The sequence below is a fragment of the Sphaerodactylus townsendi genome, linkage group LG08 (genome assembly GCF_021028975.2).
Source record: "Sphaerodactylus townsendi isolate TG3544 linkage group LG08, MPM_Stown_v2.3, whole genome shotgun sequence".
In the NCBI taxonomy this organism is placed as follows: Eukaryota; Metazoa; Chordata; class Lepidosauria; order Squamata; family Sphaerodactylidae; genus Sphaerodactylus; species Sphaerodactylus townsendi.
The window spans coordinates 71,445,293-71,464,100 of record NC_059432.1 but is presented as its reverse complement, the minus strand read 5'-3'; the positions used below and the strand labels follow the sequence as shown (position 1 = coordinate 71,464,100).

Sequence of the window (18,808 nt, the reverse complement as noted above, 5' to 3'; positions counted from 1 at the left end):
GTCCAATTGGTGCAACACTGTTAGGTTGCACTGTTCCTTTCCTGCCACTAGGAATTGCAGCCAAAATAAATAAATTTAATAACCACAGAAGAAAAATTCCGGAGTCGAAAGGAAACAAAAATGAATGGTTTTGGCTGGTATTTGACTTCTTGATTGCTAGCAAAAGAGACAGTGTAGGGAATCTAATGACAGCTTCATGCAAAGCAGGAACTTCTGTTAACTCTTTGGCAGGTTCCGCCAGTGCTTTGCTGGGAATAACTGTGATTTGTAATGTCTAGAAGCCTGGGGGTTCTATGAAGATATTTTCTTTTGTTGGCATTAGATCGAGTAGAGGAAATGGGCAGGGAAGAAACAAGTGGCGTGTTCGGTCTCTGTGGATGTGTGGCAGGGATCTGCATTTTGCTTACATTACTTTGCAAAAGGCCAGGAGCACTGATGATGCACCATTGTATTTTGAAATTATTATGATTACTGTAATAATGCAGTCGCTGAGTTAGTAAAAGCAAATATAATTTGTGTATAGATTTGGTGTTCAACAAACCTCAAATCCCTTAAAACAATGTTGCGGAGGAAAAAAGAGTTGTAAGGCTTCCTTTTAGCTGAGCAGTGGTGATTGTTTACTGCTAGATACAACGTTAATCTTTGCAGATAATTTCCAATCAAGATTATTGAAAATAATAGAAGGAAAATAACTCCATCTTGGGTGAAAAACAGTAATGAAAACTTCATTCTATCAAGTTATTTGTATACTTTGGAATGTCCTAAACATTGTAGAGCATTTGCTTAGCCTGGTTCAATTCCCTTCCATCGGGTTTACTGCAAGGAAGATATGCCTTCATTTCTTATGATTTTACTGTCCATGCCAGTTGGGAATGATAAAAACCATTGAACATGTGATGCTATTCTGTCATTTCTATTAAGAAACCTGAACTTGGTACATCTCTGCAATTTTGCCTAAATACATAGACAGAACAAACCAATTTTGTATCCCCTTGTTCCTTGCTGATAGCTCTGATGAAACTACCTTTAAGAACATATGAAAGAGCCTGCTGGATCAGACCAGAGTCCATCTAGTCCAGCACTCTGCTACTCGCAGTGGCCCACCAGGTGCCTTTGGGAGCTCACATGCAGGAGGTGAAAGCAATGGCCTTCTGCTGCTGCTGCTCCTGAGCACCTGGTCTGCTAAGGCATTTGCAATCTCAGATCAAGAAGGATCAAGATTGGTAGCCATACACCGACTTCTCCATAAATCTGTCCAATCCCCTTTTAAAGCTAGCAAGATTCTGTGCTATGGCATGCAGGGACATAATCTAATAAATTTGAGATGGGGCGCAGTTGAGGTGGGCAAGCAGGGCTCACCCCACCCCCAATCTCCAGGTGGAGATGGGAAGCAGGGCCAGCCAAGCTTGTCTCATCCCCATCTTCACGTGGAGGTCAGGAGTGAAGCCATCCGGCTCCCCACCTCCCATGCCAATCCCCATGTGGAGGGGAGTGGCAAGAGCCCCCTTTGAACCTGGCTGAAGCCAGGCTTGGATGGAATTATAAGCAATAGGCTGGAATCCAGCTTCTGTCAAGCATCTAGCTTTATACAATTTGCTCTGCCTCCCAAACTTTACCTTATCAGAGGTGGAGCATGAAGGTATAGCTAACAGTATAAAGCTAGAGGCTCAGTTCATTCCTGGCCTCAGTGGGGCAAAGATTGAGCTTTAAAGCTGGACCTGGACCACCTGAAGCCAGCATCAAACAGCTGTCCCCACTCCAAGACTCCACATGAAGCTTGGGGGCGGGGCAAGCTGTACTGGTCAGGTGGAACTGCACCCTTCCCCGAACTCAGAGTGCAGTTGCGGGGGTGTTCAGTGTACCCCCAACATTGGGAGTGGCGCTTGGGGCTCAAGTCCCCCGGGCCTTCCTAGCTACACCACTGGTCAATAAGACAGAAAACTCAATAAGGCAGAAAACTGTGTCTCAGTTTTAACAACCCAGTATTTTATGTTATGCTTTAAACATTGTATATTGCCTGTACTGAGTATTGCTTAATATGGGCATGGTAGATTATGCATCATTGCTATGTTTGATCTTTGATTATAATAAAAATTGGGCTGAGTTTGGTATGAACATTAACTGTTTCTCATCATGGAACTGGTTCTAGAGTGACCTAATCTGAGCACCTAGATGTGATTTTATGTTCTTTATAGTAAATGTACATGAAGCAAAATAATGTTCAGGTAAGTAGCCTGTTCCCTGCAGCTGGCTCATGACATATGCACTTCTAAATCTAGCCCATTTACCTCCTGTTAGCTCAGCAAGGGACATGTTTTGTAACTCTTGCAAGCTCCATCACAGTTGCAGCTACCGTCTGTTTCAGTCAACTGGCAGCAAACCTAAACCAGAAGGGGAAGTACAAATTAGACCTAGGTTAAAAACCTGTAAGAGCTGGTATAGTTTTGTGGCTCAGGGTGAAAACTGGGACCCTAGAAACTCCTGTTTTCAATCTCACCCAGTCATGAATGCTTGGAGGGCAAAACTACGCAATACAGGAGAGATCTGTTCATATTCTGTTACTCTGGAAAACTTCTTCCGGTGAGGGGATCTTTGCCATCCCATGTGCTTGTGTGGATTCAAATAAGTGTCTTTGAAGGATGGACTGGTTATCTCTCCCACCATTAGGGCAGTTCTCAGGTTACCTACTGTGCATTGGTTTGGGGGCTGTGATTCTTGAATTTCCCCTAAGATGTTTTCCTTCACCTTTTCTCAGACTTATTTCTAGCCATGTGGAGGAAGAGAGGTATAACACATTTACCTGCCCCCCCCCCCTGTTAATAGTAGGTAGTGCAGCATGTGCATTAGGGAAAAGGCACAAAAGAAACATTTTAATTCCCTTCCCCCAATCTTATGCCCCTGATCCAATTTGAGGTTCTCCTTACTACTTTTCATGTTAGCGTTGGAACTGAAAATTACCGTTCTCCCACATCACATCATTTGGTTTGTCCATCAAGCCATTATTCTCTCAGTTCCCTCCCCCCACCATTGGAAAAATCATATTAACTCATTATACAGGGGTGTTTTAAGAGTCACTGAATCATTGCATTGGATAATTTTAAATGCAGTTGTTTCCTGAAGGAAGAGATTTATGTGCCAGGCATGTGGAAAGCTAGCGAAATACCTTGTATACCTTGCAGTTTTCGGAATGCCCATCTTTTTTAGAAAAATGATGGCTATACCTGTCCTGCTGGAGGACTCCCCGTGGTGCTTGTGCCACTCACAGGGGAATTTCATGATAGATATGTGTCCTTTTTTACTATTTGAAATAACTGGAAGGACACGAGACCTGTGTGTGTTTTGAATTATAGGTTAAGGGACTCCAATAAAGATTAGATGGCCCACTATCTCCCAAGGAAATTGCATCAAAGTGGTTGCTCCAGCTTGCTCTTGTTAATTTCCTCCCCTTGGCTGTGTGAGATGCCTCATATCCTGATGCAGCAGACAGAGCATAAGAGGCACTTTCCATTATCTCAATCACTGCACTGTTTATGAGACACTTAGTATGTTTCTTTACGAAGTGATGGGGCTGTGAGAGATGGATTCCATGTGGGTGTACGTGGACACAAAGGGACTAAAAATAAAACACCGATAGATCTTAAATTTATACCAATGAAAACTTGTGGGGAGAAAAACAGTGCCTGTCTTTTAATTTCATTAAATTTCTGCTCCATTTTTCTTACACACTAATTATAACATTTTAATTAAAAATTGGGTTTTTTGTTTATTCCAAGCAAGACATGATGCATTTAAAACAAAATTGTAATGTTTATGTTATGTTTCATTTCAAAGTTGAATTTCCCCCCAAACTTTAAAAAGTTTTAAAAGTGCCCCTCCCCTCCCTTGCATGCCACCCCTTACTCCCTCCCTCCCTCCCCTTCCCTTGCATGCCACCCCTACCCTCCCTACTCTCCCCCTCCCGCCGTGAGAGTGGATGGGCCATGTCCAGATGCCGGGCCCCCTCCCCCTCCCTCCCCTCCCTTGCATGCCACTCCTAGCCCTCCCTTCCCCTCCCTCCGTTAGGGTGGGTAAGCCATGTCCAGATGCCAGGCTTTAAAAAGTGAATAATTCTACTGGAGATAATTTTCCCCCATAAAAATAAAACCTAAAAAACACCATCATCCTTTAAAAATCTCTGTGAAACTTCTCTACTTCTTCCTTAGTAAATGATGTCAAATTCATGTGGATGCTTCACGTTGTTTAAATAGTGAATGTCATCTGTTTGGGCATCTTTCTAGCATTGGGCTATAAACCTTTCTCATCCTTTGCTTCATTGTCCTTGAAAGGTGCCCCTCATGACCTCCATTTTTTTCTGTGTATTGAAACTCTTGAATCAATGTAGGGGGTTCCTGAATCCTAGGTTTGATTTTTAAAAAAATCTTGGCAATGGTAATGTGTTGGCTCCAGTTTTTCCTCGAATAGAGCAAATTCTTTGAGGGGATTTTCTGCCTCCTTCTTCCCAGTGAAGCCCTCATGTCCCCAGAAAATCCACAAGTAGGATGCTCAAGAACACCATGAGATGTAGATGGGGTTGCAGCAAGAAGGGAGGGTTGTCAGAAATTTCCCTTCCCCGTTGCCAGTGAGAGGAGGATAGCTGCCATTTTCTCCTTCTTTCTACATCCTCTCCATCCCAGACTGTTGAGGGTCCTCCAACCCTCAAGGATGGTGTTTGGGAGGGCACAGGGAGCATCTGGGAAGAAGTAGGCAGAGTTGATTCATTCAAGGAAGAGCTGAATCTAACCCTCAATTTGTTGTTTGCAGCCCTCCCCAACTCGTTTTGCACACACAGCCCTCAACTGTGTTTTTTCCCCAGAATCCTCTAACTATACATCCAAATCAGTTCTTTCCAGTTTCTAGCTTTATTTAAAAACAATGAAAAACTCCAGAGCCCCTTCTGTCAGCAGTTAGGCTGCAGTCTCCCTAAGGCTGCACTGATGCTCAGTGTGTCTGCAAATAAGACATCCTTGTACATAATTCACCAAGAGGTGGAATGTTGTGCTGATGAACCCCCCCCCCCCCACACACACACCGGTTCAGGCAGCACACTCTCCATTCCCCTCACCCTCCCTCATCCCAAAGACTAGGGGAAGAAGGGAAAGGTAAGTTGGGGAGGGGGGCGGGAGAAGGTGGTTGGACAGGAAAAGCGATAGTCCTCACACCAGCCTGATCAGTCCCCTGCCTGCCCTCCCCCACCCCCTATCTAGACTCCATTTTATTTTAATTTAAAATTTTATTTATTTATTTATTTATTAATCTTATATACCACCCAACCCCCGAAGGGCTCTGGGCAGTTAACAACAAAAATTATAATTACATATAGATTTTAAATAAGTTAAGTTAAAATGGGCTTTACTGCTAGTCTTCTATCATAGTAGCAGGAATGACAGGTGCAAGTACCAGGCTAGGAGTGAATTCCCCAGGGAATCCAATGTTAATGGGTCAAAGCATCACATCTATCCTTAGACTCGTGGTCTTCCACTCATGGACTGGGATCCTTGGATGGGTTGGGAAGCCCTATCTGCTGTGTCCTGTGTCCCTAAAGAGCTCAACCGTGAATACACTGAGTGGTGTTAGTTAAGCCATCTCTATTTTGGAAAGGTGCTACTTGCCTATATCATAACAGGGTTACTTCCTGACCTCTAAAATATCAGGATGGGCACCTCTGTGTGTTGCTGAGGCGGGGGAACCAAGGCTGCAGAAGTGATCTATAGCTACTGCTGACAGAAAATAAGTAATACCTGGAGACTGTTCCTTCCTGCAAACTTCAGGTTTCACTTTTTTACTTGTACTCTGTCCCAGCCTCCACAGCAGATGCAGAGCAGTGAGAATAACAGGGAAGGACATGAGCAGTAATTCAGCCTGCAGCAAATACTTAGTTCCTGCTGTTTAGATGAGTATTTTCTTAAGAGCTAATGGCATATAACTCTCAAATGCTTATAGAAAGTCAAGGATGGGTGGAAACAGCTTCGGGAAGACTGATTTTGAGTGTGGGAAAGGTTGGCAAGGAAAGGGACGAGTGACCTTCTCCCTCTGGCACTCCTTTGCTCAAAACTACAGTATCCCAAGTAGTCTGCTTTTCTTTTTTTTAAGAGAAGGTCTGATCTTTTAAAAAAGCATAGTTTAATATATGTGTTCCTTATTTCTACCTTCATTCTCCCCCCACCCACCCACCCACCCAGACCCATCATCTCCCTGCTGGGGCAACCCCGTCCCTTTCCTTTGCCCTAGACCCCCTTCCACGTGAGCATGCAGTGCTAATCCCACTCTTACTACTGGAACCAGCCACACCCAGTCTAGATTACTTGCTTACTCTCAAACCAGGCTGCATGGAGGGAAGTGGAACTGGGCTAGCTAGAGAGTGATCGAGATGGAAGGGAAAGCAGGCAGATACCCCTCAGTAGAACTTAAGTATTTATTAATTCTGGTTCACCACAGCACACTGCTTGCAAATTGTTGCATCTCGGCATCTCTGCACTCACCCACAAAACAGAATGCTTGCTTTGGGTTAGCCCAGGGGTAGGGAACCTGCGGCTCTCCAGATGTTCAGGAACTACAATTCCCATCAGCCTCTGTCAGCATGACCAATTGGCCATGCTGGTAGGGGCTGATGGGAATTGTAGTTCCTGAACATCTGGAGAGCCGCAGGTTCCCTACCCCTGGGTTAGCCCCTTCTGAATAAGTTTAGGTGTGGTAGCTGGTGGTAGAGTATAAGAAAGGCCAAGTTATTGAGATGATCGTGAAGTGTTCTTAGAACAGTTGTGCATTCTATTCTTCACAACAGTTCTTTATTCTTGGCTTACCGCAATCTGGGAGCTGTTGCATCTGCCAGCAATTTCGGTGATTTACTGCAGCTCATCCCAAATATACCGGGAAGCCAAAATATGGTGAAGATCATTTGAAGCCTTCCAGTATAATGTGCATCTGCATTGTCATTAGGTTCATCTCAATTGTTAAAGGCATGTTTGTGTTGTTAATCACCTTGGGGGTGCCTCTAGGGTTGCCAGGTCCCCCTGGCCATTGGTGGGAGATGGGGGGGGGGTAGGGTTGCCAAATCCAGGTTGGGAAATTCCTGGAGTTTTGGGGGATGGAGCCTAGAAGAGAGTTTGAAGAAGAAGAGTTTGGATTTATATCCCCCCTTTCTCTCCTGTAGGAGACTCAAAGGGGCTTACAATCTCCTTGCCCTTGCTCCCTCACAACAAACACCCTGTGAGGTGGGTGGGGCTGAGAGAGCTCCGAAAAGCTGTGACTAGCCCAAGGTCACTCAGCTGGCATGTGTGGGAGTGTACTAGGGTTGGTCAATACCAGCCAGATTCGTTCCAATTCGGATTCGGCCCAAATTCGGATCAATGGGTTCGGATTGGCCGAATTCTGAACCTTGCAGATTTGGACTGGGCCGAATCTGTGGGAAAATCTGGGAATTTGGGGTGTTTTTTTATTTTTTGGGTGTTTTTCCACGTTCCGGCCTGCAGGGGGCGCATTTTTTTGACATATTGGCACCAAAATTTCAGGGCATCATCAGGATACTGTCCTTATGCTACCTCCCAAGTTTAGTGAAGTTTGGATCAGGGGGGAGAAAGTTATGGACCTTCAAATGGGTGCCCCTATCCCCCATTGTTTCCAATGGGAACTAAGGAGATTGGGGCTACCCTTTTGAAGGTCCATAACTTTGCCCCCCCTGATCCAAACTTCACCAAACTTGGGGGGGTAGCATAAGGACAGTCTCCTGATGATACCCTGAAATGTTGGTGCAAATATGTCAAAAATGCGCCCCCTGAAGGCACCCCCTGAAATTTGTCCAAGGTTCTTTGTTCTACATTTACACAATCCATTGCTGTCAATGGGGAATTTCTGGGAGTGCCTGCAGGGGGTGCATTCTTAAGGCTAGCAGCACCAAACCTTCAGGGTATTGCCTGGAGACACTCCTGATGACACCCCCCAAGTTTGGTGAAGTTTGGATCAGGGGGACCAAAGTTATGGACCCTCAAAGGGGGTGCCCCATCCCCCATTGTTTCCAATGGGAGCTAATAGGAGATGTGGCGACACCTTTGAGGCTCCATAACTTTGGCCCCCCTGATCCAAACTTCACCAAACCTGGGTAGTATCATCAGGAGAGTCTCCAGATGATACCCTGAAAGTTTGGTGCTGCTAGCTTTAAAAATTCTAGTTTGTGTTTTTCACTGCTCACTCACTCCAGCAGGCTTCATGTGGAGGAGGGGTGAAAAACACAAACTAGAATTTTTAAAGCTAGCAGCACCAAACCTTCAGGGTATCATTTGGAGACTGTCCTGATGATGCCCCCAAGTTTGATGAAGTTTGGATCATTGGGGCCAAAGTTATGGACTCCCAAAGTGGTAGCCACTAATTTCTATTAGCTCCCATTGGAAACAGTGGGGGATGGGGCACCCCCTTTGGGAGTCCATAACTTTGGCCCCCATGATCCAAACTTCACCAAACGTGGGGGGCATCATCAGGACAGTCTCCAGATGATACCCGGAAGGTTTGGTGCTGCTAGCCTTAAAAATGTGCCCCCATGCAGGCACCGCCAGAAATATGTCCAAGATTCTTTGTACTGCAGTGACTTAGCTGTATTGCTGTCAATAGGGAATTTCTGGTAGAGGGCTGTGAGGTGCACATTTCTGAAGGTATGGTCACAAAACTTTCAGGGTATCTTCAGGAGAGTCTCTGGATGACACCATCCAGGTTTGGGGAACTTTGCTTCAGGGGGTTCAATTCTATGGGACCCAAAAAGGGTAGGGCTCATCTCCCACTGCCCCCTGAAGCAAAGTTCCCCAAACTTGGATGGTGTCATCCAGAGACTTTCCTGAAGATACCCTGAAAGCTTTGTGGGTTTACCATGAGAAATGTGCACTCCACAGCCCTCTATCAGAAATTCCCCATTGACAGCAATGCAGCTAAGTCACTGCAGAACAAAGAATCTTGGACAAATTTCTGGGGGTGCCTGCAGGGGGCGCATTTGTAGATGTATTGGTACCATAATTTCAGGGTATCATCAGGAGACTCGTCCTGATGATACCCCCCAAGTTTGGTGCAGTTTGGTTCAGGGGGGCCAAAGTTATGGACCCTCAAAAGGGTAGCCCTCATCTCTTTAGCTCTAATTGGAAAGAATGGGGGATAGGGGCACCCCTTTTGAGGGTCCATAACTTTGGCCCCCCTGAACCAAACTGCACCAAACGTGGGGGGTATCATCAGAACAGTCCCCTGATGATACCCTGAAATTTTGGTGCCAATATGTTTAAAAATGCGCTCCCTGCAGGCCAAAACGCAAAAAAACACCAAAAAAGCAATTCGGCTCCATAAGATTCGGATCTGATGGGATTTGGACAGCTCAGATTCGGCCCCTGCTCGTCCGAATCTGTCCGAATCAGTGCAAATTCGGTCAAAATCCAGATTCGGACTGTCCGAATCTCCAACCCTAGAGTGTACAGGCTAATCTGAATTCCCCAGATAAGCCTCCACAACTTAAGCGGCAGAGCTGGGAATCAAACCTGGTTCCTCCAGATCAGAGTGCACCTGCTCTTAGCCACTGCTCTTAGCCACTACGCCACTGCGTAGGACTTCATTGGGGTACAGTGCCATAGAGTCCACCCTCCAAAGTATCTATTTTCTCTGGGGAAATTAATCTCTGTAGTCTGGAGATGAGCTGTAATTCTGGGGGATCCCCAAGTCCCACCTGGAAGCTGGCATCCGTAGGTGTCTGAAGTAAGGGTTTGGAGAATTGCTGCACTTTCAGTAGGGCTGCATTAGTAAGACCTGGCTTCTTCTTCTCCCTGTCTCCTTTCCAGCTTGGATTTCCTATTTCTCACTGTAGCAAATACACAGTCTCCTTTCTGTCTACATGATGCTTTAGTCAATGTTCTTTTCTGCCCTTCTGGATAGCTCAGCAGAGCCCTTCATATTATTTTCTCCTACTGAATTTTGCATGCTATTAATAATGTAATCCTGAGATCTGTTCTGCAGCAATCATGAGCTGTGTTTTCACAGAATAACTGCGATTGGAAGAGAGGGAGGAAGAGAGTCAGTTCAGCTTTGAGTGCACATTTCGACACCCATATTTGAGCAAGCAGTTCTTTGTTGGGGGAGGGGGGGTTATAAATATACAGTCACAAGCCACAAAGAACTGGTTGATTAATGAATCCTCACATTGGCAAGGATTAAAGCATTGTTATACGTCTTGCTGGAAATGGTTTCTTATTTATGAATTAATTGGTAGCTTCTGGTTGAATAAGCTCTGGGTGATGGCCTTGAAAAGCATTAGGCCTGGGTGGAGTTTCTAGGGAGATAATCAAAAGACCCTGCCAGGTATTGTTGTCATTGGTGTACTGGTATTTCAAATAAATGAAGAAAAATGATCCAAAAACAGCCATTTTAAAAAATTGAGGGTTGAATCAAAGTAGCTTTCTCTGAGATGTTCTGTTTTTCCTTCTTGTTATCCCCCTCCCTTTCTATTCCTGTACCTACCTGTCATGATAGGGATTGGAAAATCTTGTAAGCCATTTTAGTTGCTGTCACACAGCTTTGAATATTCTACATGCAAAAGCACATTACCATGCACTGATTATGCAAATCACACACCAACAACCAATAGAAGGTAAAAGAACGGTTTAAGTGAAAGTAAGCTGTATGATTTTTCCTGTCCTTAGTGGTGCATCATCCATCATTATGATTAGATGAGAAAATTCCATGTCAGACTAATGCTTCTTAACTTTATTTTAACTTCATAAATTTATTTCAGCTTCTAAATTTCCCAACCTTTATACCACTGTGAAGAAAACCAGCTATTATGCAAAGATTTCACACTGGACTCATGTCAACAGCCCATTTCTGCTCACCCACCTCATTAAGACAAATGTCTTAGCTCCTCAGCCCACTCTATATCACTTCACATTAGCATCTTGGAGTTTGATACCAAGAAGCAGGTTCTTTAGAACACTGGATCCTAGTGGCTTGAATAAGTTTTGCCTGCAAAAAAAGTTCCTAATGTGTCAGTGGGTGCCAATTAGCCTGGGAATAGCAGTGTCACATGTGATACAGCCAGGTGGGCGTTAAAAAGCTGGACTAAGCTTGACATTATTGTTGTAGGCTACCAGAGTCATGATAGTTGGCAATAATTTCAAGCTATTGCTAGGCAGAGGTGGTTGAACATTATAGTACAACCCTAATGTAATTTGACATTTATTTGACATATACCCTATTTGACATATACCCTAATGTATTTGTTTGTGTGTGCTGCTGTTCAGTACTCATCCTCCCCTAAAAGTTTATCGCTGGTATTAGCACTTTTACATTGGCAAGGATCCCTGGCTCCAAAGCTTTCTAAATCCATACACTAAGGAAGCTGCCGATTAATTAGTGATGTTTTGTATAACTCCACAGTTATCTTCAGACAGCTTCCTGTGGATCATCTTTATTAACCTTTTAAATAGTGCCCAAAACATTTACCATTCTACAAAATAGGTTTACGGGCCTGCTCAGCACCACCCTGTAACATGACCTGAACACTGAGTCTAGTAAGTAGCAGCACTAGTCTTACAGCGCAGTTTGAAGCAGAGTTACATTCATCAAAGTCCATTGGAGTCAGTGAGAGTTGAATGGTGTAACTCTGCTTAGTGTTACACAGTTAGTCAGCCTGCAGTAAACAGAAAAAGTTTACCATACCTACATGCCAGTGGGTGTCTAGAAAGAATCAAAATGGGAATAATGAAAGATTTTCTACAAGTTGGGTAATCTGTAAATGGAAAGGAATATGGGGTTCTGTGTGGTTTCCGGGCTCTATGACCGTGTTCTACCAACATTCTCTCCTGACGTTTCGCCTGCAACTGTGGCTGGCATCTTCAGAGTATCTGATAGTAGGAAAGCAAGTGGAGTATATATACCTGTGGGAGTGTCCAGGGTGGGGGAAAGAACCATTGTCTGCTAACAAGTAAGGGGTGCAATTAGCAAGCTAGATTTACATGTGTTGAGTGGTATCCACCCATTAGCATGTGAGTAACAATGAAGATAGCAAGGTCACTAGGTGAGGGCATCTGAATAGAAGTAGCCTGTCCTTTGTTCCCTTTGATTGTATTGCTGCCTATAGTCATCCTGTGTTTGGGTGGAGCTGATCAGTCACTGTCTTGTCTCTAGTGTTTTTCAACACTGGTAGTCAAGATTTGTTCATTTTCATGGTTTCTTCCAAATGCTATATTTTGGATATAAAAGTATATATCTTGATAAAATGTAATCAAATATGTCTCTTTCTTGTCTTCTCTGTGTATTTTGGTGAAAAATAACACCTGACGGTTTTCTTTCCTTCTTTCCTGATATTCCAGCGTGCCCAGCAGGGATGTTCAAGGCAAATCAAGGTGCAGGTATCTGCACTCAGTGTCCCTCCTACAGTCGTTCTACTTCAGAAGCTGCCCCCATCTGCACTTGTCGCAATGGGTACTACCGTGCCGACTCGGATCCACCGGAAATTGCATGCACCAGTGAGTAAACAGAATTTATGCCTCAAACCATATTTTGGAAATCTGTACAGGGAAAGATCTAAATAGTGTTTGGTATTACTTCAGTGGATCATTACCTTCCTGTTAAGTGGACTAGTAGACGACATTCAGAATTGTCTGCTGTTAGGGTTGCCAAACTCCAGGGGATGTTATAATAACTGCATCAATGGCTCAAAACTCAATTATAATGTATTATTCTTAATTAATAAATATTTTGTCAGAGAGTCTCTCCATATCGTTAAACTACTCATTTACAAAATCAACAGAACCTTTTTTTAACAGAGGTAACAACTTATAAACCTCTCCTTTCTAAATGGCAAACCTCAAAGCATTGTAGGGCTCAAAGACCCCTGGGTTGGGTCACACCTTGTCTCAAGGACTTTTAAAGATTTTAAGAAAAGTATAGATTTTTTTTCTACTTGTAATGCAGAAAATGTAGTATATGCTGTCTGTTGTACATGTCCTTTATGGTGTGTGGGCCACATGACCTGTAGATTGAAGATACACATTTTGGAACATCTATCCTGGATCAAGAACCACATATTAGAGGTAGCTCTTGTGGCTCACTTTTGGGAGAAGTCTCATTCATCTGATTCTCTACATTTTTTTGGTCCTGGAGACAAGTGAAACTTGTAAGAAGGTATCTTAACCCAGATTAAGTTAATTCGATGGTAAGATGGATATATGTTACCTACTAGGGATGGTCTTTTACCCTCTCCTGTGAATCGGCATAGGATGTAGGTGACAAGCATTCCCGTGCATTTACAGTGGTAGGCGATTTTTTAATGTGTGAGGATAAACAATGGGTTTGGATAAATTGAGTTTTGAGCTGTTGGTGCAGTTATTATTACAACCTCCATGTGATGGCTGGAGATCTCCTGCTATTACAGCAGATCTCCAGATGACAGAGATAGTTCCCCTGGAGGAAATGGCCACTTTGGAAGATGAACTCTGAGGTCCTCTCTAAACCCTACCCTCCTCAGTCTCCACCCTCCAAATCTCCAGGTATTTCCCAATTAGGAGATGACAATATTATGTGCTGTCCATATATAATATGGCACAATCCCATACAACATGGACACTTTTTGTTGTCATGGAAATTCCCAGGCATTCTTAATCCTTTGTCTTCAGATCTGCATAAAAATGGCATTTACAGTAAGTACAATCAACCCTAGCAAAGGATGTGAAAATGCAAGGCTGCCTTGAGAGAGATCATCCTGTTCTTATTTAGTTGTTCAGGTTTCATCGTTACCATGAAAATTTTACATTTCCCATGAAGATATCAAAAAATGAATCTGAATAACAGGAATATGGTAATTGAATCTGTTGCTGACCACCATTTGGGTTGCATTGATGATGTGTCGCATAAGTGACACAAAACGGACCTCAGAACAGTTTTCAACCCATTTGTGGCCATTTGTTTCTGTGAACTCATTCTTATGTAGACCCATGAGATATGATCACCATCTCTGTAAAAACAATGTGACAATTATCATAATAGTAGAAAAACTCTGTCTTTTTTTGGTTTAGAGCCCTTGGATCTTGAGACTATTTTTTCAGGATTCTCATAGCTGCACCTTATCAAAAATATAAGACTGCTGAGATTTAGGAAATACATGTTCTCTGTGATCGTGTTGAGGTTCATTGTGAGGTGTAGTTGCTGTATATGGATAATCCTGCCTTGGGAAAGGATTGAGTGGCCTTCTGTACCTTTTCAGGCATATGACTTTGTGCTAAAGCTGGAGAAGACTCAAGTTATATAGTCTTTGTATTGTATGATTACCTAAGACCTTGTCCTTTATTTTTAGTATGACTCTTTGGAGCCAAATTGGGAATAAAATGGGGGTAGTTTTTGAGCAGCAGTAGGCTTAGTTCTGCTGAATAACATTTTGCAAAACTGTGTTATTCCTGTGAAGGGAATACTTGGAGATAAATCCTAAACCACTGTCCTCAGAATCCTACTTGGGTCTGCTCAATGGGGATTACTCCCAAGAAAGTATGCTTAGGCTTTCACTGTGGGCCTCTGTGCAGCTAAAAGGAAGAGGCTGATCTTTATTGCAGCTTGCCTCTATCAAGTCCCAAGTGAGCATACTCCCTTCTGCAATGATACTTCTGTAGGTAGTAGTATACATATGGGTATGTGAAATGTCTAATGTGTGTCTGGAATAGAGATTAATTTCCATATTCTGCCTGATCTCTGATAGCGGGAAGTGTAGTAGTAAATAAATCTGTTTTTATTGCCTCTTGTTATATCTCTGATTTACAGTATGCCTCACTGGAGGAGTACTGTATAAAAAAAGTCCATTTGTTGATTTTTATTTCTTCTCGTTAAAGCTTAATTTTAAAATGTTCTAATTTGAGGTGCCAGCTGTTCAATTTCTAAGTTGTTATGTGGCATAGGAGTACATAAATTTAGTATTGTGTAGCTGTGGGTGCTGCTGTTCTCTGGTGTAATATAAACATATTTTTTTGCCTTTTTCAGGGTATTCCCTGGTAAGGTAGAGCTTTGCAGTTGAGTATGAATAGCATTTCCATAGCTGACTCAATGTGCACAGTTTTCTTTTATCTTTTGTGAATTTCACAGGCCAGCTACAGAAAAGTAGGGCAGTAGTAGCATCTCATTAGGAACCATTTTGAATGAATTTGATATTTAGTGAATGCGCACATAGTGAGCTAGTCATGTGGATAACCCATCACTTATCTAGATAACTGACACAGTATGGAAAAATATCTTAAAGGGAGAATTGATTGCAGGTGCATAAAACGTTTTCACAAGACCAGTTCAACATCTGAACATCCATTAAAAACAAACAAAACAATACCCTGACTTGTGTTGACTTTCATATGTTGAAAAGAGTTTCAAATGGACTTTTGACTATGAATCCTAGCTAAGCCATATAGGGGTACATTGTTTTGGGATGTTGTACATTTTTCAAAGCAATATATAGTACGAATTGCCCAGTCATTTGTTCTTCCTGATCTGACCAGTAAAGCCACTTTCCCACAAGTCACAATGTAGGGACAACCTTAATAGACTGACAAAGTTCTCTCTTTCCCTCCCTCCCTCCTCCCCCCTCATCTCTTGCCATTGGTCCTGTTTCTGGTCTCATCCAACTGCTATGATCTGCTATATTCTGCCAAGTTTGGCCTTAAACTTGCCATTCTGTGTTGCCCTGACACAGTGCTCCAACAATGCCTGTGTAGCTAATTGTAGAGAGGAATTTTGTCTTTAAATAAGAAAGCTGGGGATCAGAATAAGCAAGGGCTATAAGAAGGAGCAGGAGGGATGTAGGGGAGGTGACCGTGAAGTGTGGGGAGGGCACCATGAGGAGAGCCACTTCCAAGGAGGCTGTTCCAGAGACTGATAGAGGTCTATATGAAAGAGTGCTTTTCAATAGAGGGGAGGGATGAAAGAATAAGGAGTTGCTGGATGCTGTTAGTAAAGGGGGGAAGAAAGGCAGTTGCGGAGCCATGTCTGTGTTTGCCAACATTCTGAGCCTTGCGTAGTTCCCCAAATGTGGAAATCTCTGATGGGAGAAGAATTATTCATCTCGACTTAAACTATTAAAAGATTTCTCTGCAGGAATGGTTCAGCCAGGCCCATTCATGACAATTGAAGTTTTTAAACTGGCTCTCTTTAGAATGTGAAGCATGAGATGTGTTGACATACAGACCATATGTTAATAGTGTATTGTGCACTCATTTACTGTGCAATAACAAGAGTACCAAATATGTCCTTGCAGCTGCAGCCATGAAATGGCAGATTGTGTGCTTCGCTGTAATGGTTCATGTGCATGCATCAGGACTGCAAGTTGCATCCACTTTTCTTTCAGAAATTTAACTTCTAGGGCGCCCTGGAGAGGCAACTAAATCTTGAAGAATGATAACTCTAGCAACTCACACTAATAACATTTTAACAACGCATTTCCTGAAAGCAAAAAAAAAAAAGGGGGGGGGCAAACAGGAACAGTAATTCACCAGTGAAAGGGACCAGAAAATAGGGACTGTCTCTGTTAAATAGGGACAGATGGCACATCTGACTCATGGAGCACTGAAAAAACCCACATCAGGGACCATTCCATGTTAAGAACTATGTGCAGGTCACATACAGTTACTGTTCCATGTAGAAACTTCTAATGTATGAAGAGGTCCAACCATATCCTATTATTAGTATGAACTAAATGATGTGTAGTAGTTAGGGTTGGAGATTCGGACAGTCTAAATCCGAATTTTTACCGAATCTGCACTGATTCGGACGGATTCGGACGAGGAGGGGCCGAATCTGAGCTGTCCGAATCCTAACAGATCCGAATCCATGGGATTCGGATCACCAGCCGAATTGCGTTTTTATTTTTTGGGGTTTTTCACGTTTTGGCCTGCAGGGGGCGCATCTTTAAATATATCAGCACCAAAATTTCAGGGTATCATCAGGGGACTGTCCTGATGATACCCTCCAAGTTTGGTGCATTTTGGTTTAGGGGGGCCAAAGTTATGGACCCCCAAAAGGAGTGTCCCTATCTCCCATTCTTTCCAATGGGAACTAAGGAGATGAGGGCTACCCTTTTGAGGGTCCATAACTTTGGCCCCCCTGAACCAAACTGCACCAAACTTGGAGGGTATCATCAGGACAGTCTCCTAATGATACACTGAAATATTGGTACCGATACACCTACAAATGCACCCCCTGCAGGCACCCCAGAAATTTGCCCAAGATTCTTTGTTCTGCAGTGACTTAGCTGCATTGCTGTCAATAGGGAATTTCTGATAGAGGGCTGTGGAGTGCACATTTTTCATGGTAAACCCACAAAACTTTCAGGGTATCTTCAGGAGAGTCTCTGGATGACACCATCCAGGTTTGGGGAACTTTACTTCAGGGGGCAGTGGGAGATGGACCCTACCCTTTTTTGGGTCCCATAGAATTAAACCCCCTGAAGCAAAATTCCCCAAACCTGGATGGTGTCATCTAGAGACTCTCCTGAAGATACCCTGAAAGTTTTATGACCATACCTTCAGAAATGTGCACCTCACAGCCCTCTACCAGAAATTCCCTATTGACAGCAATACAGCTAAGTCACTGCAGAACAAAGAATCTTGGGCAAATTTCTGGGGGTGCCTGCAGGGGATGCATTTTGAGATGTATCGGCACCAAATTATCAGGGTATCATCAGGTGACTGTTGCCCACCAAGTTTGGTGCAGTTTGGTTCAGGTATGGACCCTCAAAAGGGGTGCAACTATCCCCATTGTTTCCAGTGGTAGCTGATAGGGATGGGGGCTACACCTTTGAGAGTCCCATAACTTTGGCTCCCCTAGAACCAAACTGCACCCAAAGCCTTTGAGGGGTATCATCAGGAGACAGTCTCCTGATGATACTCCTGAAATTTTTTTTTGTGTCACTAGCTTTAAAAATGCTGGTTTGCATGTTTTCAACCCGCTCACTCACTCCAGCAGGCTTCATGTGCAGGAGCGGTGAAACATGAAAACTGGAATTTTTAAAGCTAGTGGCACCAAATTTCAGGGTATCATCAGGAGACTGTCCTGATGACACCCCCCAAGTTTGGTGCAGTTTGGTTCAGGGGGGGCAAAGTTATGGACCCTCAAAGGGGGGGCCTCTATCCCCCATTGTTTCCAATGAGAGCTAAGGAGATGGTGGCTACCATTTTGAGGGTCCATAACTTTGGCCCCCCTAAACCAAACTACGCAAGCTTGGGGGGGTGCTCATCAGGACAGTCTCCTGATGATACCCTGATATTTTGCCACAGTGCTGTGTAATATGTCTAAAAAATGGCCTGCGAGAATCCACCCCCAAAAAGATTTGCCCAAGATTCTTTTTTCTGCAGTCGCACTTCTGCATTGCTGTCAATGGGGAATTTCTGAGGTGGAGGGCTGTGGGGTTGCACATTTTATCAAGCGTACAGTCACAAAATGTTCCAGGGTATCTTCAGGAGAGTCTTTGGATGACACCATCCAGGTTTGAGGAACTTTGCTTATGGGGGCAGGGGGGAGATGGACCGTACCCATAACATTGAACCCCTTGAAGCAACGGTCACCAAAACCTGGATGGTGTCATGAAGAGACTCTCCTGAAGACACCCTGAAAGTTTTGTGGGTTTACCATGAGAAATGTGCACTCCACAGCCCTCCCACAGAAATTTCCCATTGGCTGCAATGGAGCCAGCCAGCCACTACAGAGCACAGAATCTGGGGAAATTTTTTGGGTGACTGTGAGGGGTGCAGTTTTAGAGCTACTGTCAACAGCGGTGAAACAT

At 43.7% G+C, this 18,808-nt stretch overlaps 1 protein-coding gene across 4 annotated transcripts in view; it reads left to right on the top strand.

The window, feature by feature from the left end:
• EPHB1 (EPH receptor B1) overlaps positions 1–18,808 on the top strand; it is a 387,492-nt gene that overhangs the window by 260,008 nt on the left and 108,676 nt on the right. For all 4 annotated transcript variants that reach the window (XM_048506774.1, XM_048506776.1, XM_048506775.1 and 1 more), the window contains exon 4: positions 12,369–12,524. In XM_048506774.1, the coding sequence (XP_048362731.1) occupies positions 12,369–12,524 (156 nt within the window). The remainder of the gene's footprint in view (positions 1–12,368; positions 12,525–18,808) is intronic.